Here is a 26,541-nt window from a genome sequence, read left to right on the forward strand (position 1 = left end):
CTAAAAATTGTCAAAGACCCCAGCCACCCCAGTCATAGACTGTTCTCTCTACTACCACATGGCAAGCGGTACCGGAGTGCCAAGTCTAGGACAAAAAGGCTTCTCAACAGTTTTTACCCCCAAGCCATAAGACTCCTGAACAGGTAATCAAATGGCTACCCAGACTATTTGCATTGTATGCCACCCCCCAACCCCTCTTTTTTTACGCTACTGCAACTCTCTTTATCATATATGCATAGTCACATTAACTATACATTCATGTACATACTACCTCAATTGGGCCGACCAACCAGTGCTCCTGCACATTGGCTAACTGGGCTATCTGCATTGTGTCCCACCCACCACTCGCCAACCCCTCTTTTACGCTACTGCTACTCTCTGTTCATCATATATGCATAGTCACGTTAACCATATCTACATGTACATACTACCTCAATCAGCCTGACTAACTGGTGTTTGTATGTAGCCTCGCTACTTTTATAGCCTCGCTACTGTATATAGCCTGTCTTTTTACAGTTTTTTATTTCTTTACATTTTTTGCACTATTGGTTAGAGCCTGTAAGTAAGCATTTCACTGTAAGGTCTACTACACCTGTTTTATTCGGCGCACGTGACAAATAAACTTTGATTTGATGTCAATGACGCTACTTGAGAAGAACAATTCAATCCTAAATCGACCGAAAATACAAAAATGCATGTTTTTCTTTTCTTTTTTGTCATTATTTCGCTATTAATTTTGAATCCTTCACAGTTCATCAAAATTAAACAATGTTTTGTCCATTTTAAATCCACAGGCAACCCAAATATTTATAGAGTGGACTTCATAACTAATTTTATAAGATACATGCACATCTAATCTTTTTGGTGATACTAACCACAAGACAGCGTTCACTTGTAGCCTATTTGAAAACTGATTCCAAATGCTGATAAATGGGGCACAACCATGGAAATAGAATCCATGGATTCTATTTCTATGGGCATAAGGTACTGTTGTAAACGTTTTGCGACATACCGTAGGGCGTTTCGTCAAGATGGCGGCCTCCTGTGTCAATGCTTAACTTTTTAGGTCGTGTGTTGCGGAATATTTACAATACTTTATAGGATATCTCAAAGGGAATAAGTATCAAATTAAGTAGGATGATAACCCAGCATTATACTCAGGACATACGTGGCGCCGTAATGTAAAGTACTTAATTTAATATGACATTGTCGCCAGCGAGGATGACACGCATCATAACGTTACAGGTGTTGCTAACATGATATATTGTAAATATGGACAGCTAGCTAGCTAGCTAGCTAGATATCTAATTTAGTAAGTTAATTTAATTGCCTGCCATCGTTTAGTTTATTTGTTTAATCGATTTATTCTAGCTTGTGCTAAGCTTTGATCGAAAACTCAAGGGTTTGCTTTACCCTTGTTTCAACTTGAATTAGTTAAAAACCTTCAGCTGTAAAGATGACAGTAATTTGGTTTCGACTCTCGTGCATCGGTTTGTTAAACCGTGGACAGAGGAACATAAGTATTTTCTCCAACGCAACGCCTTCTAATTTGAATAAAGTGGTCTCGGATGCAGAGAAAATCGTGGGTTATCCGACCTCCTTCATGAGCCTGCGCTGCTTGCTGAGTGATGAACTTAGTAATGTAGCAATGCACGTGAGGAAACTGGTTGGAACAAAACACCCGTTACTCAGCACTGCAAGGTATGGTTTACACACAAACATATAGTATTGCAAATGATATTACATCATGTTTGTAATGCAAGTATTTACATTCACAATTTCATCATACACAAACAATGTAACTATGTTGGCTATCTGTGGTTTTAGAAGACTTGATTCTGTCAGTTATGACTGTGATGTCAATGACCATCTTCCCAACCATAACTTCTGATCAAGCTGATCCAACCAACTTCTGCCTCCTCGACTGACCAGGTCACCCCCACAACAACGTCCCAAAATATAGGAACAGTAAAGGGCTTGTTTTCTTTTCACATAGGCTTATAGCAGCTGGCACCATATGCCATCAGGCCAGTTCAGTTCCCTTTAAGTGACTCAAGCCATGCTGCAGTTAACCAGGGTATCAGTCTGTTTGTGCCATCATGACACTCCTTGCCATGGGAGTTGACATGATTGCACAAACAGATCTGGTACCAGGCTATGCCTCAGTTTGGAATGTGAGAAGAAAATAGACCCATCCACATTGGGTGCACCTACTGTAGGTCAAATTAGGTTGTATTTAGAGTGCACAATCCTATTAATTGATTTACTGAGGAAAACCCTGGGTTTCTGGCCCCTCAGTACAGGCTACACTATAGGCTATGTGCAAGGGTTAAAGTTCTCCGTCATGGATTCTGGAGAGGTCATTTTTAAGATCAGTGTAGAGGGGGGCTGGCTTGAAGATGACAGCCTTATACAGTTACAAATACATTTATTCTCAAATATTTATTTTCTCTTTTACGCTGTGTGCACAGAACTGAGGTGCATGATTGTTGATGACACTCTGTTGTTCAGATGAAGGAAATTAAATAGTCTATAATGCATACCACAGTAGCGCTCAGCCCAGACAGTGGTGTGTAGGCTACTGTAGCTGTTGGCAAAGTCATTCAAAGCCTATAATTTATCACTCAGGATGATACTTTCCAGTGCTACAATATTTGCCATGGAATGTTGTTATTAAAACAGCCCCATAGTAGAGTAGTGTACCTATTTACCTAGTCGGCTTGTTGTTGTTGTGTGTTCTATGTGAGATAAATATTCCTCTCCAGGCACATACAAGTTCCGAGAGCCATAGGAGGGAAACGTATTCTGACAAGCAGTCAATGCACAACAATTCTTAAAGCGCGACTGCCTTTAAAAAGCAACGAATCCCTTTGAAAATGGCCTATGTGGCATCGATATGAGTCAGAAACAGTTATTCTAGTGTCACAATCTACTACGAAGTGTAAATAGGATCATGTTGGTCATAAAGTCAGTCTCGTATAAAAGGGTTTGGAATATCCGTGCGTCACAACAGGTAAATGAAGGTTGGGTTTTGATTTGACGATATACATTAGCCCACTAACATGGGGTGAACAGCTGCGGTAATTGCTCTCTATCCAATAGACCATGAGACCGACCTGCCCAGTAGACTTTGTTTACATAAGACATGTCACACATTCTTTTACTTGAGAAATACTGCACTAAACACCTTAGTTAAATGTAAAATTGCCAAACTAAACATCCATGGCAAAAACTTAACTCATGAAACCTGTAATAAATGTTTATCGTAGATTCATGCTGGAGATTTTGTGAAGTGAAATAGGATTCCGCATCAACAGTGTTTCATGGGGGACAAACATCATTAACCAAACTCGGAATCGGTCAGGAAACACACCTCCAAGACTGAAATCTAGTTTTTCTAATGTACAACAGAAAAACAAACGTGCCAATTGGAGTGTTCAGTGGCTCTTTAATGCAATTGCAGGAAAATACATTTAGGCAAATATACTTAGGCAAATATACTTTGAAAGCAGTTTGGACCTTTGTTTTAAAAAAGAGCGGGATCCTGGTTTTATTTTGTTACCATGTTTTTCTCTACTCCTTCAATTGTGTGGAATCATTTTACAAATGCAGTTTTACAACCTGAATTTCAAGCAGGGTTTAGGAGCAGCTGCGCAACAGTTTGTCGTGGGATTTTTTTGTTGTTGCTTTAACCGCTGGTGTGTCAAAGATGCTGTTATTGAGAGCAAGTGTGATGACTGGATGGTTGTCACAGCTTAAGCCCCATAATTAACCGTCCTTATGTCTCAGACAAGTTTTAATTTGTTGTTATTTTGTAAGCTGTTTCATGATTTGTACCGCTCCCTGAGAAAGATGCTGGTGTCTTCTCTTGTGTTTTTTTTTAGCTGTAGAGGACTGAGCTGGGTAGAGTGTCTACCCTCTTGTGGCTTGTATTGGCAATTCAATTGTCTCCTCTCCTTGATCAGTGCCTACTGGTATTGTCAACAAAGTTATGTGTAGACGAGTGACCTCAGACAAATAGTCATCCAGTAAATGTAAGCAAAAGAAAAGCCTGGAAAAAAACTGCCTACACTAAATCAAATGGAGGATTGACATAAGAAAATAAGAGATTGTTTCAGATGATGCAATGGAAACCAAAATAATACAATTAGTGTGATTTTCCTTCAGAGAGTTCTAGCCTACTAAAGGGTGAAGCAAAAGAAACACACTCAAAATGTGTCTAATTTCAATGATAAGTTCCATGGAATCTGTGCTGTGTAGATTATGTTAGGGCCAAGTGCTGTCAAAAACTTGATTTTCCTGTGTTTGATACAATGAGTGTGAATCCAGGTGAAAGCTATGATCCCTTATTGATGTCACCTGTTAAATCCACTTCAATTAGTGTACATGAAGTGGAGAAGACAGGTTAAAGAAGGATTTTTAAGCCATTTCATTGAGATATGAATTGTGTGTGTACCATTTAGAGGGTGAATGGGAAGACAAAAGGTTTAAGTGCCTTTGAATGGGGTATGGTAGTAGGTGCCAGGCGCACCGGTTTGAGTGTGTCAAGAACTTCAACGCTGCTGGGTTTTTCCACACTCAACATTTTCCTGTGTGTATCAAGAATGGTCCACTACCCAAAGGACATCCAGCCAACTTGACACAACTGTGGGAAGCATTGGAGCCAACATGGGCCAGCATCCCTGTGGAACACTTTCGACACCTTGTAGAGTCCAGCCCCGACAAATTAAGGCTGTTCTGAGGGGTAAAGGGGGTGCAGCTCAATATTAGAAAGGTGTTTCTAAAGTTTTGTATACTCTGTGTATATATTTCCAAACTGAGGTTGGAGTAATACTGTGAAAATTATGATAATGCCCTTTGTAAGAGCTTTTTGAAAAGACAGGTGGCAAATCACCAGGGGGTAAATTTGTTATTAGACCAATAAGAAAGACTTCCAAACCACTCTGCCAATAACAGATCGTTTTCGGTTTTCCCGTCCCCACTCAGACCACTCCCAGACAGTCCTAGCAAAATTCTTGCTTGAGAGATTTCTCTTTGCTAAGAAGCCATTTTTGTTTATCTTTTTAATTGAAAACAATCAACGGTATTTAATTGTTACCCAGAAATTATTTGATATTGAGATAAAAAACAGCTGCTTTGTTCATTTAAATGCTCAACCCCAAATGAGTGTGTAACATGAGTAGGCAGCGTGACATGAACTCATCTAAACATTTGACCTTGGTGTTCCCTTTTCCTTTCTTAAACAATTCAGTTCAGCTAAGTCTGGAGTTACAGAGTGTGGCAATGCAGAACAGAGGAACTTTCACTTTGTTGCAGGGAAAGACCTTGACCCAGTTTGACTTTTCTCTGCAAGTGGCTTCCATTGTTTTCAACTGCGTTTTTGTCGTCACATGTAGGAGTTCAGGAAATATTTAGAGGTAGATGCCAAATCTTATTTTGTACACTAAGGAGTTCATCCAATTGCTACCCTCAAGTGATTCTGTTCTCAATTAAGAAAATGGTTATTGATGCTTTGCTCCAAAAATGGTCTAACTACATGTGATACATTTTAAGAGCTGTGCAGTACTAGGTCTATGTACTTGACCAACAGATAAGATTCAGAGAGCGCAGTAGTAGTGCTACCCATTAAAATGACATTGACCCATCTCTCTTTCTCTCTCCCTCTTTCCCAGCACTCATCCCGGCCCCACCCCTTTGCAGGAAGGTGGTTATGATTGATTGATGTGCCATGGTGTGGCGACTGGCATAAATATTAATCAACTGCCATCTTCAGGCTGCAGACTTGGCCAGTCTCGCCACAGGCAGAGAACATTTTTAGTGTGGTTGCTGTTCTTTCAATTGAAAGCTATAGGAATTTCTGTGTAATTTCACGCCTCATAATGTCAGTTTTTACCTCTCAATAAATATTTTTGGGTTTGATGTAGGAGAAATTTTAGAAACCTGGCAAAAGTGTACTGAATTTTGTTGAGGTTAACCTAGGCTACATGCTGTTATTTTTGTGACAATTATGAACACAGGAAAGTATCAGATGACAACTTGTTTCATGTGATGGTTTTCCTTAGGTTCCACTGAGATAGGGATTTAACAGATAAAATTAGACCTGTCAGTTTCCGTACTTATCTATTGCACTTACCATATCTCCCATCTTCCCTTTTTATATCTCTCTATTCCCCTCTCCCTGCCCATCTCTCCCTCTCTCCCCATCCTTTTCTCTTGTTCTGTTCCTCTGCCTCTCTTTCTCCTACTCTTTCTTCCTCTGCCTCTCGCACTTTCCCTTCATTCTCTGTCTGTCTCTTTCGTCCTCTCCTTTGCCTCTTTCTATTGGTGTCTGGGCGCAGGCGGAGTGGGTGGTGCTCGGTGTCTACTCAGGGCTCTAACGAGAGTGTGATTCATGGCACGGGGGGCTCCCTGGGGACAGGATTAGATGTTCTCTGTCTAACCGCTCCCTCGGGACCACAGTTATTTTATCTTCACAGTGGCCAGCCCACCACTAGAGCCTTGCAGCTCTGCTTGAAATGTGTGTGGGGCCCCGTTCTGCTGGCAAACAATGTGTTGTGCCACAGCTGATCAATATGGTTCGGTCTTTAATTAATCATTAGTCTCTTGTCTAAGCTTGCTTGTTTAAAGCTACACTCTGAGATGTATTTATTATTTTACTACAAAAGGGTGGGTTCCACCAACAAAAATACAAGCAATGGAGAAATATTCCAAGGTGCATTCCATGACATGAATTTTCACAAACAGAACATTTTTTGTTTTTCCCTCACCTCCCTTCATAGCTGTGCTCTCAGGTTGACACTTTCCCCTAGCAATTAAAAAAAAGGTTGTCTGGCAATTCAGCTACTGAAAATGTTTATCAAACTCTAAACTCTTGAGTTGATATCTTGAAGGTATGCTCATTGAATATAAAGCCCTCCACCACTTCTTTGACAATGCAGTTGAATTAATTATGATTTTGAAAGGCAGTTGTCTCTATGAGTGTGTTGACCTTTCTCTATGTGTCACCCCCATGAAGCAGCAATTAGCCATTTTCTTTGCTTAGCATTGATGCGAGGGAATAAAGGGATTTTTGGGGCGCCCCTGGAGAGAGGCGTTGAAAGCTACACACAACCTCATTAATATAGTGTCACACCACCTCTCATTTCCATACAATTACTGGGAATTTTCTTTGTCATTGTTAAGAGGCTGCTTACTTAGCCCGCAATTGCACGCCAATTCCCTGCTTGTCATAATGGATTTTGGGATGATGAAAATACGTATTATTATTTATTTTTTTACTCCTGAAGGACATTTTATTTAAATGTGTGGGAAAGATGAAATATCATACATGAAATGGAACATTTTGGCAAGTTCAAGATGTGGCCCAAGGCATGCCTGCATGCCTCTCACCTACAATTCATTTTTCTGTCTTCTTTCAAATGTATTTTCTGTGTATGAAAAGAGCATATCTCCACATGTATAAACCCTTACCCAGCAACAAATGTCTGATTGATGCCTAGCCCTCTTCTCAGGGGCTTCATCTATGACAGCAGAAACAACCTTCAGATGAGGGGCCTGGTGGTCCTGTTGATGTCCAAGGCAGCTGGTCCCAGCCAGCACACAGCCTCAGACCTCCTGCCCCAGGACATGGTCAGCGGCATCTACCCCAGGTAAACACGCCTCATGTTCCTCCATAGCTTTCTTTCCTTGTCTCCTTTCCTTCATTACCACTGACTTGATGAAAAGACGGGAAAATACTTTTCATTGCTCCTGATCTGACAGCGCCCACACACACCAGCTCCAATTTGTCATTTTTTCCGATGACAACATTCACTTACTCACACGCAAGCACACCGCACACATACAGAATGTTGCCCAGAACATGGAATTTTGTGTGGAGATTAGTCTACAACCATGCCAAGTGGTTACCAGAAGTCGCTGTTGTGTTTGGCAGGTGATATACTGGGTGTCTGAATGGCCTTTTTCTTGCTCCTAGCTGGCAAGCAGTACTGCCTCAACTATAGCTTCAGTGGAGAAGTCTGTCAAGCAGGGTGGGAGGGGGGCTAGTGTGGAGTGGCTGTAATGAATATGCTTACAGTCTGACTTATCAAGTTGTCGACCATCCATACGATTAGGGCTCCAGCTATTGAAATGACCAACAATTCAAAGTAAACAAAAGCAATACATCAGCTACTTCAGGATCCCCATACTGCAAAATGTTGCATCCAGTTTCATGAGGATTGTGTCTTCTACTCAAATCACATTTTATTTGTCACATGCGCCGAATACAACAAGTGTAGACTTTACTGTGAAATGCTTACTTACGAGCCCTTCCCCAACAATGCAGAGTTAAAAAGTATGAAAAATTAAAATGGTAACACAATAAAATAATAGTAACGAGACTATATATTATTATACTATATTTAGCCAGCAGCATACCACCCTGCATACCACTGCTGGCTTGCTTCTGAAGCTAAGCAGGGTTGGTCCTGGTCAGTCCCTGGATGGGAGACTAGATGCTGCTGGAAGTGGTGTTGGAGGACCAGTAGGAGGCACTCTTTCCTCTGTTCTAAAAAAAATTATCCCAATGCCCCAGGGCAGTGATTGGGACACTGCCCTGTGTAGGGTGCCGTCTTTCGGATGGGACGTTAAACGAGTGTCCTGCCTCTCTGAGGTCATTAAAGATCCCATGGCACTTATCTTAAGAGTAGGGGTGTTAACCCCGGTGTCCTGGCTAAATTCCCAATCTGGCCCTCAAACCATCACGGTCACCTAATAATCCCCAGTTTACAATTGGCTCTTTCATCCCCCTCCTCTCCCCTGTAACTATTCCCCAGGTCGTTGCTGCAAATGAGAATGTGTTCTCAGTCAACTTAACTGAATATAAAAAATAAATATACAAGGAGTCCCAGTACCGAGTCAATGTGCAGGGGTACGAGGTAATTGAGGTCATATGTACATGTAGGTAGGGGTAAAAGTGACTAGGCAATCAGGATAGATAATAAACAGAGTATCAGCAACGTATGTGAAGAGTGTGTGTGTGTTTTGCGTCAAAATGCATGTGTGTGTGTGAGCGTATGTAGTCTGTTGGAATGTCAGTGTAGAATGTGTGAGTGGGGGGGGTAAAGTCCAGTGAGTGTGCATAGAGCCGGTGCAACAGAGTCAGTGATGTGTCATGATGATTAACTATATTACATCATACTCCCTGTCCTTTGTATTTCTGTCTGACCCTCTCTCTCTCTGACACTTTCTCTCACCCTTCTCCTTTCTCTCTTCCCCCTGCCCCTCTCTGCCCCTCTTGCTCTCACTTTGTTTCGCCCCCTCTCCTCTGTTGAAGGAATGTGGGCTCATTAGCACCTGGGCCAGAGCACTGATGGGGGGATTGATTTATACCTCCAGGGGAATTTTCTCCTCCCTCCTGACAGACAGAATTTGTAAAATGTCTACCACTCCAGTGCCCAGTACTGATGGCTCACCAGGGAACTCAGCATAGAGAGAGGGCCAGAGCTGTATGGAATCAGAGAGATGGAGACAGAAGGAGAGATGGAGACAGAAGGAGAGATGGAGACAGAAGGAGAGATGGAGACAGAAGGAGAGACGGACATAAACAGACAGACACAGAAGACAAAACAGACAGATACCCAGAGACAAAACAGACAGATACACAGCTGTATTGCAGGGTATTGCGGACCCTGTAGAGGGAGGAAAATTGAACAGAACACTCAGGACAAGGGGCGTGTTAGGGGCGGGAACGCCTCAGCAAGATGGCATGAGTTGCTATGCAACCGGCTGCCGAAGCTATTTATACACAAGTCCCCTTCTCCCCTTTTTCCTCCCCTGGCTCCAACACTACTTATCATGAGTTGTAGACCTGAGGCAGAGACTGCGAGGCTTCTTTAGGGGTCCTAGTGTGGGGTGGGAAGGGTGTCTGTTGGAGGAGTGGTGGTGGTGGGAAGGGTGTCTGTTGGATTAGTGGTGGTGGTGGGAAGGGTGTCTGTTGGAAGAGTGGTGGTGGGAAGGGTATCTGTTGGAGTGGTGGTGGTGGGAAGGGTGTCTGTTGGAGGAGGAATGGTGGGGGTGAGAAGGGTGTCTGGAGGAGGAGTGGTGGGGGTGAGAAGGGTGTCTGGAGGAGGAGTGGTGGGGTGGGAAGGGTGTCTGTTGGAGGAGTGGTGGGGTGGGAAGGGTGTCTGGTGGAGGAGGAGTGGTGGTGGGAAGGGTGTCTGGAGGAGGAGTGGTGGGGTGGGAAGGGTGTCTGTTGGAGGAGTGGTGGGGTGGGAAGGGTGTCTGGTGGAGGAGGAGTGGTGGTGGGAAGGGTGTCTGGCGGAGGAGTGGTGGGGGTGTGAAGGGTGTCTGTTGGAGGAGTGGTGGAAGGGTGTCTGTTGGAGGAGTGGTGGTGGAAGGGTGTCTGTTGGAGGAGTGGTGGTGGTGGGAAGGGTGTCTGTTGGAGGGGTGGGAAGGGTGTCTGTTGGAGGAGTGGTGGTGGTGGGAAGGGTGTCTGTTGGAGGAGTGGTGGTGGTGGGAAGGGTGTCTGTCGGAATAGCTACCAGTGCCAACATTATTATTATTGTTTAGCTGCATTTGTACAGGATGTACTCAATACCCTGCTTTATACTTTTGCTGCAGTAGCAATACGCTCAGTATTTGTCTAAGATTTGTACCCAGGTTAAGATTTGATGTAAGTAGTGTGACCAGATAAATTAATCAACTGCATTGAATGTTGAATCAAATGTTAAATTAGCCTAAATGTTGAGAACAATTTATCTATGTAATTTTCATCCCTAACTTGTAGTCTGTTAAAACATATTAATCCTGTGTGTTAATAACATCAATGCAGTGGCAGGGATTGAAATGAAAGACATTGTCAAAGAGAGGCCAAATGTACTACTCTTCACAGAAGGGGGACAATGGGTATGATTGAGCAGAGAAATAAATTACATTATAGTATTTTAATAACAACTCTCTGAGCAACTGTAGAACATGCAATTACCTGCTGCCAGACAAGGCATGCATGTGTACGGTGTATTATGGGCAGGAACAACTAGAATTGACAGATGACTGGATTTGAAATGTCTAATCAGGACTGTTTCACACCATCTGAAAGATGGCCCTAAAGTGTCCATCAGTGCACCCATCCCTGGCTCCCTCCACAGACTGATCCCCCCGGTCGGTATGTCTGTCTTGCCCTGGCAGGCTCAGCCCATATGGAGGGGGGGGGGATCTAATTATCCCCCAGCAAAGACTGAATCAGCGTTTGATTATAGCCTCCCTCAGACCACGTTCAAAGGCTCCATTCAAAAACAATTTGCATGTCTTTTCTCTGGTAATCAAAAATAGCTGTTATTTCTAATGACTTATTTATTTTTCCTCAATAATGGAAAACTTTTTATTTTTAAAATGTATTTTAAAGATGCGTTCAGGAAGATTGAAAATGACCTTGTTTTTTTAAACCTACTGTTTTGGACTTGATGCGTCAATGCATGGCTCATACATGCATAATGAACCATCTGCAGTCCAATCCCAGCGGTTGAAAGGCACCAAATCCTTACATTCTTATTACCTGGCATTATTTAGTGCACGAGATACGCGCAAGTTCATGTCCTGTAGTGAGCGTGCGCTCTGCAGCGAGATTACCTGGATACGTGACTTTAGCATTAGTTATTTAGATAACAACGAAAATACATACAGTGGGGAGAACAAGTATTTGATACACTGCCGATTTTGCAGGTTTTCCTACTTACAAAGCATGTAGAGGTCTGTCATTTTTATCATAGGTACACTTCAACTGTGAGAGACGGAATCTAAAACAAAAATCCAGAAAATCACATTGTATGATTTTTAAGTAATGAATTTGCATTTTATTGCATGACATAAGTATTTGATACATCAGAAAAGCAGAACTTAATATTTGGTACAGAAACCTTTGTTTGCAATTACAGAGATCATACGTTTCCTGTAGTTCTTGACCAGGTTTGCACACACTGCAGCAGGGATTTTGGCCCACTCCTCCATACAGACCTTCTCCAGATCCTTCAGGTTTCGGGGCTGTCACTGGGCAATACGGACTTTCAGCTCCCTCCAAAGATTTTCTATTGAGTTCAGGTCTGGAGACTGGCTAGGCCACTCCAGGACCTTGAGATGCTTCTTACGGAGCCACTCTTTAGTTGCCCTGGCTGTGTGTTTCGGGTCGTTGTCATGCTGGAAGACCCAGCCACGACCCATCTTCAATGCTCTTACTGAGGGAAGGAGGTTGTTGGCCAAGATCTCACGATACATGGCCCCATCCATCCTCCCCTCAATACGGTGCAGTCGTCCTGTCCCCTTTTCAGAAAAGCATGCCCAAAGAATGATGTTTCCACCGCCATGCTTCACGGTTGGGATGGTGTTCTTGGGGTTGTACTCATCCTTCTTCTTCCTCCAAACATGGCGAGTGGAGTTTAGACCAAAAAGCTCTATTTTTGTCTCATCAGACCACATGACCATCTCCCATTCCTCCTCTGGATCATCCAGATGGTCATTGGCAAACTTCAGACGGGCCTGGACATGTGCTGGCTTGAGCAGGGGGACCTTGCGTGCGCTGCAGGATTTTAATCCATGACGGCGTAGTGTGTTACTAATGGTTTTCTTTGAGACTGTGGTCCCAGCTCTCTTCAGGTCATGTCATTGACCAGGTCCTGCCGTGTAGTTCTGGGCTGATCCCTCACCTTCCTCATGATCATTGATGCCCCACGAGGTGAGATCTTGCATGGAGCCCCAGACCGAGGGTGATTGACCGTCATCTTGAACTTCTTCCATTTTCTAATAATTGCGCCAACAGTTGTTGCCTTCTCACCAAGCTGCTTGCCTATTGTCCTGTAGCCCATCCCAGCCTTGTGCAGGTCTACAATTTTATCCCTGATGTCCTTACACAGCTCTCTGGTGTTGGCCATTGTGGAGAGGTTGGAGTCTGTTTGATTGAGTGTGTGGACGGGTGTCTTTTATACAGGTAACGAGTTCAAACAGGTGCAGTTAAAACAGGTAATGAGTGGAGAACAGGAGGGCTTCTTAAAGAAAAACTAACAGGTCTGTGAGAGCCGGAATTCTTACTGGTTGGTAGGTGATCAAATACTTATGTCATGCAATAAAATGCAAATTAATTACTTAAAAATCATACAATGTGATTTTCTAGATTTTTGTTTTATATTCCGTCTTTCACAGTTGAAGTGTACCTATGATAAAAATTACAGACCTCTACATGCTTTGTAAGTAGGAAAACCTGCAAAATCGGCAATGATCAAATACTTGTTCTCCCCACTGTATACGTATATCGATCAACTCCATGCAACCTAAGTTTGAAAATTTGAAGTTAGATCTGTTAAACCTCGGTTGTAGTTTCATTTCTCTCTTTCAATAGACTACATTTCTCTGGAATAGTGTTGAGCGATATACGAATTGAATGTGTTTTTTCGGTTATTAAACAACTAATTGACCGACTTTGAATTCCATTTAGTTTGTTTTAGTGAGCCCAACGCACCGTTTCTCTAGAGATAAATCAAATCATTGCAGTTGATTGCCAGCGATCATCATTAATCAGGTAGACACTAGGGCTATATATTATCACTACATGACTTTGAAGGAGTAAGTCATTCGAAGCAAACATATTGTAAGCAGGTTATAACTTTTCCATTGTATAAATTACATTATCACAATAGATTGCTTACCATACTAGTCTGTACAGCAATGGGAATTAGCCACAACCATGCAAGGGCGGGTTTGGGTAGGTTACTTTCTAAATGTAATCCGTTAGTTATTAGTTACCTGTTCAAAATTCTAATCAGTATTGTAACTTTTGGATTATCCAAACTCAGTAATGTAATCGGATCACATTCAGTTACTTTTAGATTACTTTCCCCTTAAGAGGCATTAGAATAAGACAAATGTATTTTACCAATTGAACAACATCTATTGCAGGATAAATCAATGTAAAAGTTTACATAGCTGGCATATGGATGTTACATTTTACTTTATGCGTTGGTTATGTAGGTGTCTTCTAACCTATCGCTTTCTACTACATATAATAATTATATTTTTACATTAAAAACCAAAGTCTATCAGAATTCCAGTCATTCCAATAAATGTTATACCCCTTGATCTTCAAGAATAGGACTTGGAAACATGGAAGTATAGATTAGCCAAATTGTTTTACCTGAGCATAACCCCAAAACTAAGGAATTATTAGCCAGCACTACTCTGTTTATGATTTTGTTGTCATGGAGGACTGATTGGGCTCATTGATTCGAGTTGAAAAAGAAATGCTGCGCTCATGGAATGGCATGCTTTGAGCACGACTGAAAAGTGCTTTTTACATGTGAAAAATGAATGCCATATACTGCATTTTCTATAGGCCTATTGTTTACCTTTTTGTTGGTGACACTTTGATATCATGATAATATGCAGCTGTTTAACTTCTTTGGGACGGGGGCAGTATTGAGTAGCTTGGATAAAAAGGTGCCCAGAGTAAACGGCCTGCTACTCAGTCGTAAAAGCTAGAATATGCATATAATTAGTATATTTGGATAGAAAACACTCTGAAGTTTCTAAAACTGTTTGAATGATGTCTGTGAGTATAACAGAACTCATATGGCAGGCAAAAACCTGAGAAAAAATCCAACCAGGAAATGGGAAATCTTAGGTTTGTAGTTTGTCAAGTCATTGCCTATCGAATATACAGTGTAAATTTGGTCCGATTGCACTTCCTAAGGCTTCCACTAGATGTCAACAGTCTTTAGAACCTTGTTTGATGCTTCTACTTTGAAGGAGGGGGGAATGGGAGCTGAATGAGTCAGGTGTCTGGCATGAGCTGATTACGCGTGCTCACGTGAGTTAGCTGCGTTCCATCGCATTTCTACAGACAAAGGAATTCTCCGGTTGAAACATTATTGAAGATTTATGTTAAAAATATCCTAAAGATTGATTCTATACTTCGTTTGACATGTTTCTACGAACTGTAATATGACTTTTTGCCTGAACTTTCGGCTGGACTTGCCCGCGCCTCGTGAGTTTGGATGGTGTACTAAACGCGCAAACAAAAAGGAGGTATTTGGACATAAATTATGGACTTTATCGAACAAATCAAACATTTATTGTGGAACTGGGATTCCTGGGAGTGCATTCTGATGAAGATCATCAAAGGTAAGTGAATATTTATAATGCTATTTCTGACTTCTGTTGACTCCACAACATGGCGGATGTCTGTATGGCTTGTTTTGTTGTCTGGGCGCTGTACTCAGATTATTGCATGGTGTGCTTTTTCGGTAAAGCTTTTTTGGAATCTGACACAGCGGTTGCATTAAGGAGAAGTGGATCTAAAATTCCATGCATAACACTTGTATCTTTTAGTAATGTTTATTATGAGTATTTCTGTAAATCAATGTGGCTCTCTGCAAAATCACCGGATGTTTTGGAACTACTGAACATAACGCGCCAATGTAAACTGAGATTTTTGGATATAAATATGAACTTTACCGAACAAAACATGCATGTATTGTGTAACATGAAGTCCTATGAGTGTCATCTGTTGATCATCAAAGGTTAGTGATTAATGTTATCTCTATTTCTGCTTTTTGTGACTCCTCTCTTTGGCTGGAAAAATGGCTGTGTTTTTCTGTGACTAGGTACTGACCTAACATAATCGTTTGGTGTGCTTTCGTTGTAAAGCCTTTTTGAAATCGGACACTGTGGCTGGATTTACAACAAGTTTATCTTTAAAATGGTGTAAAATACTTGTATGTTTGAGGAATTTTTTATTATGGGATTTCTGTTGGCGCCCTGAAATTTCACTGGCTGTTGTTGAGGTGGGACGCTAGCGTCCCGAATATCCCAGAGAGGTTAAAGGGCAAATCCACAGCTGAGAGATGGGCCTGGAGAAATTTAACAACTCTCAGATTAATAGACAGAGCTATGGATGCAAGGACTGACCATCCACAATATCAAAATTGTTTTAACCATGTTATGAAGCTATGAAGTGTTTGCTTACATTTACAATGTTTACAAACATTGGAGAAAAACAAGCTTATATTTTGGCACGTTGTGTTAGCCTTTTAAAATTATCAACTTGGATTAGTTAATTGATCATTAGAAAACCCTTTTGCAATTATGTTAGCACAGCTTAAAACTGTTGTTCTGATTAAAGAAGCAATACAACTGTCCATCTTTAGACTAGTTGAGTATCTGTAGCGTCAGCATTTGTGGGTTCGATTACAGGCTCAAAATGGCCAGAAACAAATAACTTTCTTCTGAAACTCGTCAGTCTATTCTTGCTCTGAGAAATGAAGGCTTATTCCATGCGAGAATTGCCAATAAACTGAAGATCTCGTACAACGCTGTGTACTACTCCCTTCAGAGAACAGAGCAAACTGGCCCTAACCAGAATAGAAAGAGAAGTGGGAGGCCCCAGGGCACAACTGAGCAAGTACATTAGAGTGTCTAGTTTGAGAAACAGACGCCTCACAAGTCCTCAACTGGGCAGATTAAAAAATAATACCCGCAAAACACCAGTCTCAACGTCAACAGTGAAGAGGCGACTCTGGGATGCTGGCCTTCTACGCAGAATTCCTCTGTCCAGTGTCTATGTTCTTTTGCCCGTCTTAATAAAAAAAATGTTGGCCAGTCTGAGATATATGGCTTTTTCTTTGCAACTCTGCCTAGAAGGTTAGCATCCCGGAGACGCCTTTTCACTGTTACCATTGAGACTGGTGTTTTGTGGATACTGTTTAATGACGCTGCCAGTTGAACAAATGAAAATATATTTGACATTCTTCAAAGTAGCCACCCTTTGCCTTGATGACAGCTTTGCACACTTTTGGTGTTCTCTCAACCAGCTTCATGAAGTAGTCACATGGAATGCATTTCAATTATTCAATCAACAGCCTTGTTAAAAGTTAATTTGTAGAATTTCTTTCCTTCTCAATGCGTTTGAGCCAATCCGTTGTATTGTGACATGGTAGGGGTAAACAGAAACAGAAGATAGCCCTATTTGGTAAAAGACCAAGTTCATCTTATGTTAAGAACAGCTCAAATAAGCAAAGAGAAATGACAGTCCATCATTACTTTAAGACCTGAAGGTCAGTCAATCTGGAAAATTTCAAGGACTTTTAAAGTGTCTTCAAGTGCAGTCGCAAAAACCATCAAGCGCTATGATGAAACTAGCTCTCATGAGGACATCCACAGGAAAGGAAGACCCAGAGTTACCTCTGCTGCAGAGCATAAGTTCATTAGAGTTACCATCCTCGGAAATTGCACATTTCAAAATCAACTGTTCAGAGGAGACTGTGTGAATCAGGCCTTCATGGTTGAATTGCTGCAAAGAAACAACTACTAAAGGACACCAATAAGAAGAACAGACTTGCTTGGGCCAAGAAACACGAGCAATGGACATTAGACTGATGGAAATATGTCCTTTAATCTGATGAGTCCAAATGTGAGATTTTGGGTTCCAATCGCTATGTCTTTGTGAGAAGCAGAGTAGGGGAACAGATAATCTCTGCATGTGTGGCTCCCACCGTGAAGCATGGAGGAGGAGGTGTGATGGTGTGGGGTGCTTTGCTGGTGACACTGTCAATGATATACATTGCCCAAAAAAATAAAGGGAACACTAAAATAACACATCCTAGATCTGAATGAATGAAATATTCTTATTAAATACTGTTTTCTTTACATAGTTGAATGTGCTGACAACAAAATCACACAAAAATTATCAATGGAAATCAAATTTATCAACCCATGGAGGTCTGGATTTGGAGTCACACTCAAAATTAAAGTGGAAAACCACACTACAGGCTGATCCAACTTTGATGTAATGTCCTTAAAACAAGTCAAAATGAGGCTCAGTAGTGTGTGTGGCCTCCACGTGCCTGTATGACCTCCCTACAACGCCTGGGCATGCTCCTGATGAGGTGGCGGATGGTCTCCTGAGGGATCTCCTCCCAGACCTGGACTAAAGCATCCGCCAACTCCTGGACAGTCTGTGGTGCAACGTGGCGTTGGTGGATGGAGCGAGACATGATGTCCCAGATGTGCTCAATTGGATTCAGGTCTGGGGAACGGGCGGGCCAGTCCATAGCATCAATGCCTTCCTCTTGCAGGAACTGCTGACACACTCCAGCCACATGAGGTCTAGCATTGTCTTGCATTAGGAGGAACCCAGGGCCAACCGCACCAGCATATGGTCTCACAAGGGGTCTGAGGATCTCATCTCGGTACCTAATGGCAGTCAGGCTACCTCTGGCGAGCACACGGAGGGCTGTGCGGCCCCCCAAAGAAATGCCACCCCACACCATGACTGACCCACCGCAAAACCGGTCATGCTGGAGGATGTTGCAGGCAGCAGAACGTTCTCCACGGCGTCTCCAGACTCTGTCACGTCTGTCACATGTGCTCAGTGTGAACCTGCTTTCATCTGTGAAGAGCACAGGGCGCCAGTGGCGAATTTGCCAATCTTGGTGTTCTCTGGCAAATGCCAAACGTCCTGCACGGTGTTGGGCTGTAAGCACAACCCCCACCTGTGGACGTCGGGCCCTCATACCACCCTCATGGAGTCTGTTTCTGACCGTTTGAGCAGACACATGCACATTTGTGGCCTGCTGGAGGTCATTTTGCAGGGCTCTGGCAGTGCTCCACCTGCTCCTCCTTGCACAAAGGCGGAGGTAGCGGTCCTGCTGCTGGGTTGTTGCCCTCCTACGGCCTCCTCCACGTCTCCTGATGTACTGGCCTGTCTCCTGGTAGCGCCTCCATGCTCTGGACACTACGCTGACAGACACAGCAAACCTTCTTGCCACAGCTCACATTGATGTGACATCCTGGATGAGCTGCACTACCTGAGCCACTTGTGTGGGTTGTAGACTCCGTCTCATGCTACCACTAGAGTGAGAGCACCGCCAGCATTCAAAAGTGACCAAAACATCAGCCAGGAAGCATAGGAACTGAGAAGTGGTCTGTGGTCACCACCTGCAGAACCACTCCTTTATTGGGGGTGTCTTGCTAATTGCCTATAATTTCCACCTGTTGTCTATTCCATTTGCACAACAGCATGTGAAATTTATTGTCAATCACTGTTGCTTCCTAAGTGGACAGTTTGATTTCACAAAAGTGTGATTGACTTGGAGTTACATTGTGTTGTTTAAAAGTGTTCCCTTTATTTTTTTGAGCAGTGTATTTTAGAATTCAAGGCACACTTTACCAGCAGGGCTACCACAGCATTCTGCAGCGATACACAGCCAGCAAGTGCAGCATATGTGGGAACTCCTTCAAGACTGTTGGAAAAGCATTCCAGGTGAAGCTGTATGAGAGAATGCCAAGAGTGTGCAAAGCTGTCATCAAGGCAAAGCATGGCTACTTTGAAAAATGTAAAATATATTTTGATTTAGCACTTTTCTTTGTTGGTTACAACATGAGTGCATATGTGTTATTTCATAGTTTTGATGTCTTCACTATTATTCTACAATGTAGAAAATAGTAAAAATAAAACCCTTGAATGAGTAGGTGTGTCCAAACCTTTGAAAAAATGGATGTAGCAACTACAGATTGCCCCTGTCAGTCTATCAAAAGTGTGCGAGTTTGAGCATGTGTCCATTAGGCCAATGGATGCACTATGCAGCATTTGCAAGAGCGCATTTTTCACTGGCTGTCCACTGGTTTCAAAAACAATGATTGATAGGCAGCTTAAACTTCTTGAATTCAACCATTATTGGGTTCAAATACACATTTAAATTTGTGAACAGCCATCCACAACAACTCAATCCGCAAAGCACAAATGGCTAAATGAGAGAGCAGCAGTGTGATTCACATCAATGCGCTATGTAGATATCAATAACAAGTGATATTTATCTGCCGCAATCACCTCATGTTTCAGCATAATCCATAGATTTGGCCCTAATGAATTTATTTCAATTGACTGATTTCCTTATGAACTAATAACTCAATAAAATCTTTGGAATTGTTGCATTTTATATTTTTGTTCAGTGTATGCTTTACTGATGACAATTCGACAATGTATACATTTCCTCCTCTGTAGCCAGAGGAACCTGGCTGAAATCACAGAGCTCATCCACACGGCCTTCCTGGTGCATCGTGGGATCGTCAACCTAAAGGAGTGGACCAACTCTGACGGTCCCCTGAAGGACATGCAGTTTGGAAACAAGATGGCCGTTCTCAGTGGGGACTTCTTGCTTGCCAATGCTTGCACTGGACTGGCCCAGCTAAACAATACTAAGGTATGAAATAGTCATCATATAACATTCTGTTGGAGATGGACACATTTCTTGCCCTGTAGCTTTTTCGTTCTGCTTTTAAATGTCTTCCAAAATGCAATCTGATTTCAGCCTTTTACCTGTGAGGTTTCAATAGATTGTCAGTGAGATGAAGAGGATACTTGACAATGTTGAGATGACTGCAGTACAGATAAGGATATTGATGAGAATACAAACAGTATAAGCAGAGGAGTTTAAACACCACAAGTTTTCCTGGCCGTTGTGGATTGATCGAATCAACAAATCTATTCCCTCACTTAGGCCACTGGCAGGCAGACTGATACTCACACACACACACAAAATATGCTTGGGTGGGAATAATGCACCCCCATTTACACAGGTTACATTCTCTTATGTTCTTCTACTCATTCTTACTAAGCACTTCTGCAGATTGTGTTTCTGTGTGTGTGAGCATGGGGGTCACAGATCACTTCCAGTGCATACACTGGCAATCCTTTGCTGACAGAATGTATCACCAACCTCAACTGTCAGAATGTGTCACCAACCTCAACTGTCAGAATGTGTCACCAACCTCAACTGTCAGAATGTGTCACCAACCTCAACTGTCAGAATGTGTCACCAACCTCAACTGTCAGAATGTGTCACCAACCTCAACTGTCAGAATGTGTCACCAACCTCAACTGTCAGAATGTGGCTGCACAAGAGGATCATAATAACCTATTTTCTCTCTGCTTCGCAATCTTCCAAATTCTCCCCTCAGCTCAGATTGTTCATGCTCAGACAGACAAACAGGCATTTTTAAAATGCCACCTAAAGACACTGTTATCATGACAATTCTGATAACAGAAGTACCACTGTTTCTTTAAATTTGTGCATTGTCAAAGTGATATACATAGGCATTTTTAACACCTTACATGAACATCATGACACTCATTTGTTTTGCAGTATAATTCATATTGTCGTCTTTTCAATAATGTAATGACTTTCTAGAGCTCCCCCTGTTGGACATACATGTGCCCCCCACTCTCCCCCTAACAGTAAAATGATCACAAGAGTTGGAAAACATAGCCTACTTGAAATTAGTACTCACATGTGTGTCTAAACTATGGTCATGACACTGTCTCTTTAACAAATAGACAATGACAAATAGAGACCCCTATTCAATACTTGATAGAGAATAAAATGTTCACACTCACCAATTTCTTGATATTTTACATTTTTCAAGGATTGTTGTGTGTTACCAAGACAGACATGACTGTAGTAGCAGTCATAGCATAAGCGCTTGGAGGTGTATAAGCATTTCACATAAACCAGATAATTTTTTAGGGGAGCAATTGATCTGGATTATGTGTTCCGGCCTTGAGAGGAATCCTAGGCCGGTATAAATGGTAAAGTGATCTCGGAGCCCAGCTCCGGTTTCTCTCCCTCACAGACCTGTCGGCAAAACACGATCTGCCTGGATTTGGGAGTAGAGTAAGGGGGAGGCCGTGGCTTATCTGATACTTTCCAAAAAAAGACTCCCCCTCACTTCATTTTCCTCATTCCCAGCCTAGCAAAGACAGCACATCTGGGAACACTGTAGGGGTATTGTCCTTTTGGGCCTTTTGTGAGGCTTGAGTTTCTTTAATATTTCCTAAAGGATCTGGTTACCCCGAGCGCACTATGAAGACTCTGATAGAGACACGCTCTCAAATCATGAAAAAACCTCTTGACTGTAAGAGAGTACAGCATATGGATTGTCTTTCTTATCATCAACCTAGAACTGTAAATCTTTGTGCCCATACGCTGTTCTTTAGGAGCAATTGATTGTGAAAGAAGAAAAAGCTGATAAACATCGTGTTTGTGATTATTTAAACTCAGTCACTGATTTGGACAATCATATAAAATAAGGTGCCTGACTGAATTTACTTTGTAGGATTAGTATCATGCGTGAGAGTGCAATTTAAAAAGTAGTCATGGATTCCCACTGCAAGAGGGTCTGGGCAACTGCAGACAGATGACACAATATGACCTCTGAGGTTTTTTTGCATTCATTCCACTACATGCCCACACACTTGGACCTAGTAGACTTGTGAGAATTCCTCAAAGGTGCGGGAGGGAGCTAGTGTAAAACATAACAATAAAAATTATGAATATACAATACCGCCCAGCCACACCCTGTTGAGCAGAGTGAAGTTATATCTAAAACAAGAAGGTATCAAATTGATAATCAATTCTGAGTCAGGTTAGAGATGATAAAGAGCACCAGATGTCAGACCACTGCTCCAGAGCCTAATCAACCCCTCAGCCCTCATGACATTTCCTGATTTCTGCCTTGCCATCTGCCTTTCAGCTTCTCAGACTGGATACCTGATAAAGCCTCATAATACAGTTTATACTGGGGGTCGCTATAAATAGGATTCAAATTGATAAAGCTCAGTCTGGGTGTGCTTAATGAAAACAGCAGGCAGTCCTCAGTCAGTCCACACTTTGTCTGATAATGAGCTGGCAATGTGAGGAGTTAGAGCTGGTTAATTTACAACCCAGACACCCTCTTAGTCTAAACCCCATCCCCATCTCTCTTTAGAGCAATTTCAATACTACGTAAAGTACTTTCAATGGTGGTTAAGCAAAGCTTTTTTTATTTTGCGTTTGACAGGTTGTGGAGTTGATATCGAGTGCAATTGGTGACTTGGTGCAGGGAATCTACCATGAGATCCCCAACCGTTTGGAGGTAAGACAATTTCTATACCACTACCAGGGTCACCCTAGCCAGCTAATGTTTACAGGTAACTGCCAAAATAAAGGAAACGCCAACATAGTGTCTTAATAGGGCATTGGGCACCAGAACAACCTCAATGCACCTTGGCACAGATTCTACAGGTGTCTGGAACTCCACAGGAGGGATGTGACACCCTTCCATAAAATATTCAGTCGATTTGGTGTTTTGTTGATGGTGCTAGAAAACACTGTCTCAGACGCCGCTCCAGATTCTCCCATAAGTGTTCAATTGGGTTGAGATCTGGTGACTGAGACACACACACCCTTTAAACCACCTGTGCTCCTTTTGAGACCCCCCTTTCAAATTCACTGAGATCTCTTCTAGCCATGGTAGCCAAAATAATGGGCAACTAGGCATTGTTGTATACATGACCCGAAGCATGATGGGATGTTAATTGCTTAAATAACTCAGAAAACCACACCTGTGTGGAAGCACCTGCTTTCAAAATATTTTTTTATCCCTTATTTACTCAAGTGTTTCCTTTATTTTGGCAGTTACAGGACACCATACAAACTGAGAACATTCCTAAAAACAAATCTGTCAAGGCATCCCCTACTACAGTTATGGTCATAATAACTAAAAAATGTACGTTTTTTTACAAAAAACTAAAACATGTATTTTACTAAATTATTAATTTGGACAAACTTTTTAGTGGGCTTAAATGAATAACACTGTTCTATCAGGTATCTGCTATTATTACATACTGGATGCTACTGGACGTACCTGATTATTTGTGACAGGGGTAGAGAGAGACGGTTTACACCTCACCCTTTGAAGAAGAGCTTTCCCAGCAGAACTCAGTGTTGTGTTCTACCTCAGAGGAGGTTCCAGTTTCAACCTGGGCTCTTCTCTCCTTGGAGCTTTATACTGTGTTTTATAAATCACAATTTTTAACAAAATTAATTGTTTTAGTCTACAGTTTATATTTTCTATGGTTGGAGCTGTTATTCGAAATGTAGATATTTGGATAAAAATGTACTTCTACATAATGGAAACAGTCATAACTGAATACATAACATTTTATGTAAACTGCTCTTCTCAGGACAATAGCCTGACTGATGAAATCAACATGGTCACGTGGGAGGAGCAGACGTTCTTGTCCCATGGTGCCTTGCTGGCAAAAAGCTGTCAGGCAGCGATGGAGCTTGCCAAACATGACAAAGATGCCCAAGGACTGGCTTACAAATATGGCAAGCATCTATCATTGGGCCACAAGGCAAGTATTGCAGGAAACCTGAAAGATTGGCTTTGCTGAAAAGTATAGATTCATGCTGCTTCCTTTGTCTTTCCTAAAAATGTGAAAATGCGAGTGAAAAGGACACAGCGGGTATTTGCAATATACTGAGAGGTGGTGAAATGTAACATGTAAGGATCATGATTAGGCTGTCATGATTATAGACTAATGCTGTCATTTCCCCCCTCTTTAGTTGAATTCTGACCTGCAGCTATTTGTAAAGAGCAGCTCAGCAGACCCAGTAACCTTCAGTTTTAACTCGGCCCCTGTGGTTTTCCACCGTCAGATTGTGGGGCAGGAGAGATGGTGTCATCAGCTGCAACAGGTATTGAACCACTTATCCTGTGCTATTACTTTTTCTGACATTTTAATTGTTTATATAGCTACAAGGTAAATATGAATACTTCTTGAATTTTATTTCCCATCTTTCTCTGTAAACAGGCAAAAACTATTGGAAGACAAATGGACTATACAAAGGTCAGCAGGGTGAATGTACATACAGTGGATGTTTTTTATTGTGGTATGGTAGCAAGGTGGATTGCAAGACTGTCAAAGATGCTTAGATAGTGTTGATATCCACTGTAACCAATCTCAAGTTTGACATTTCCTTCCCAAAGTCAGTTAGAGAGGAAAGGAGGGGACAGATGGGGGTGCAGGAAGAGACAACAGGGGGGGGAATCTCTGGTCACGTCTGAAACCAGATCGTGGGGGATTAGGTACCCAAGACTATTTGTGGAGGAGACAGAGAGACTGAGACAGTTGCATTGTCAGAGAATCTCCTTCATGGGGACACGAGGGGGGATATGGGGAGAATGTTTCCTCCTAACTGCACCACAGTTATTGTAGCTACGATCATTTTCATATAGATTAGTATTTACAATATAATAAATGTGTCCTGCTTGCCTGGGCTTTTACGCTGAAATACATATTGTGTCAAACACTAGGTGTGCCCTGTGCGCTGCTCCTGTTAGTCTTAAATGTAATGCAGTCTGAACAACCATGGAAATGGTCTGTCAGACCATATTTTGGATATCTCGGCCACCTGTTGTTCAACATAGGAAGAGAAAGTGATGGACAGGACTTTCTGGGGACTAATGGAGTGTGGAGGAGACTTGGAGTTTGCTGTGTCCCCGTTTCCAAACTGAGGAGCGTGCACCCACATTAGTGCAGTGGAGCAATGCTCCCTGCCTGCTGTTTTTTAAGCGAAAGCCCACAGGGTCTTTTCAGTCCCAGAATTCATTAGGTAGAACGCCCTAAGCAAAAAGATCTCCTGACTGAGCCAAAGCAGAAGAGGGGAAAGACACCCAAGACTATTCAGTGTGTCTGGGGGGAGGGGGAGTCTCATGACCAATGTAGTTTTGTATAGACCACTGCACATTCCCATCCTCAGTGTTCACAATAGGATGCTCATTTCAACATTTGCTTACATAAAAAAATGCTGAAGTCATGTCCTATGGTCTCTTCCTGTAACAGCTGCGGTCCACGATCAAGTTGGAGAAAGGTGTCACCTCGACAATAGATCTGTGTCGTTACCACGGCAACAAAGCTCTGGAGTCCATCCAGTGTTTCCCTTCCTCTGAGGCACGCTCAGCCTTGGAGAACATCGCTCGCGCTGTCACAATGTTCTGACCCCCCTACTCTCCTGTGGCCTCAGGACACAATCAATTGATGCTAGAAAAACAATCTTGGTTCCATTTAAGCCAATCAGTGAGCAGAATACTCACAACCCCCTAAGTCCTACCGGCGTTTACCGGAAATGAAACTACAGACCACACCTTTAAAACTCCATTTAACTGTTTGCTATTAAAACAATTCACATCCAGTCATCTGTTGTTGAGTTATTTTATTGTGTTTACTACTTTACTGCTATTATGACTTTGCTCAGTCACCGTGCAACAGAAAACAAAAATCTAGGATGGGAAAATGTCAACTTTCGTTGGCCGTGCCACGAGGAGCACACTTGAAGCTCCGCCAGCAGTAATTATTAATGAGTCCCATTCCCGTGACCTGCAGCAAATGGACAGGAAATGCAAGGGTATTGATTGGGCCGATGTGCACTGTGGGTTGGCGCCAGGGTGGTGGCCTGTGGTTTCCCTGGCACTCTCGGCAGGGGATAGCCATGGTGTGAAACTGGGTAGAGAACAATGTTCCCTCTAAGCATGAGATTGAACTTCACTCAACTTTCTAGAGTTTTCCCCGTTAGTTAACACTATCAACATTTCCCTTTACTGTGGGAATTGTGATCGAATCAACACAATATTAGCCACTTTCAATGCAACATACTGAAACAAAACAAACTATGCAAGACTTCGTATGCAACACTA

At 42.3% G+C, this 26,541-nt stretch overlaps 2 protein-coding genes across 2 annotated transcripts in view; one reads left to right on the forward strand and one right to left on the reverse strand.

Moving 5' to 3' along the window:
* LOC139563849 (sine oculis-binding protein homolog A-like) overlaps positions 1–26,541 on the reverse strand; it is a 71,363-nt gene that overhangs the window by 34,723 nt on the left and 10,099 nt on the right. The window lies entirely within an intron of this gene.
* Positions 955–26,043, forward strand: LOC139563470 (all trans-polyprenyl-diphosphate synthase PDSS2-like). The gene is made up of 8 exons (XM_071382172.1): positions 955–1,701; positions 7,512–7,649; positions 20,027–20,225; positions 22,861–22,935; positions 24,026–24,199; positions 24,411–24,542; positions 24,659–24,694; positions 25,691–26,043. Exons 1-8 carry the CDS (start codon positions 1,457–1,459, stop codon positions 25,844–25,846), a joined length of 1,155 nt encoding a protein of 384 aa, XP_071238273.1. The 5' UTR covers positions 955–1,456; the 3' UTR covers positions 25,847–26,043.

The sequence above is a fragment of the Salvelinus alpinus genome, chromosome 34, assembly GCF_045679555.1.
Source record: "Salvelinus alpinus chromosome 34, SLU_Salpinus.1, whole genome shotgun sequence".
NCBI lineage: Eukaryota > Metazoa > Chordata > Actinopteri > Salmoniformes > Salmonidae > Salvelinus > Salvelinus alpinus.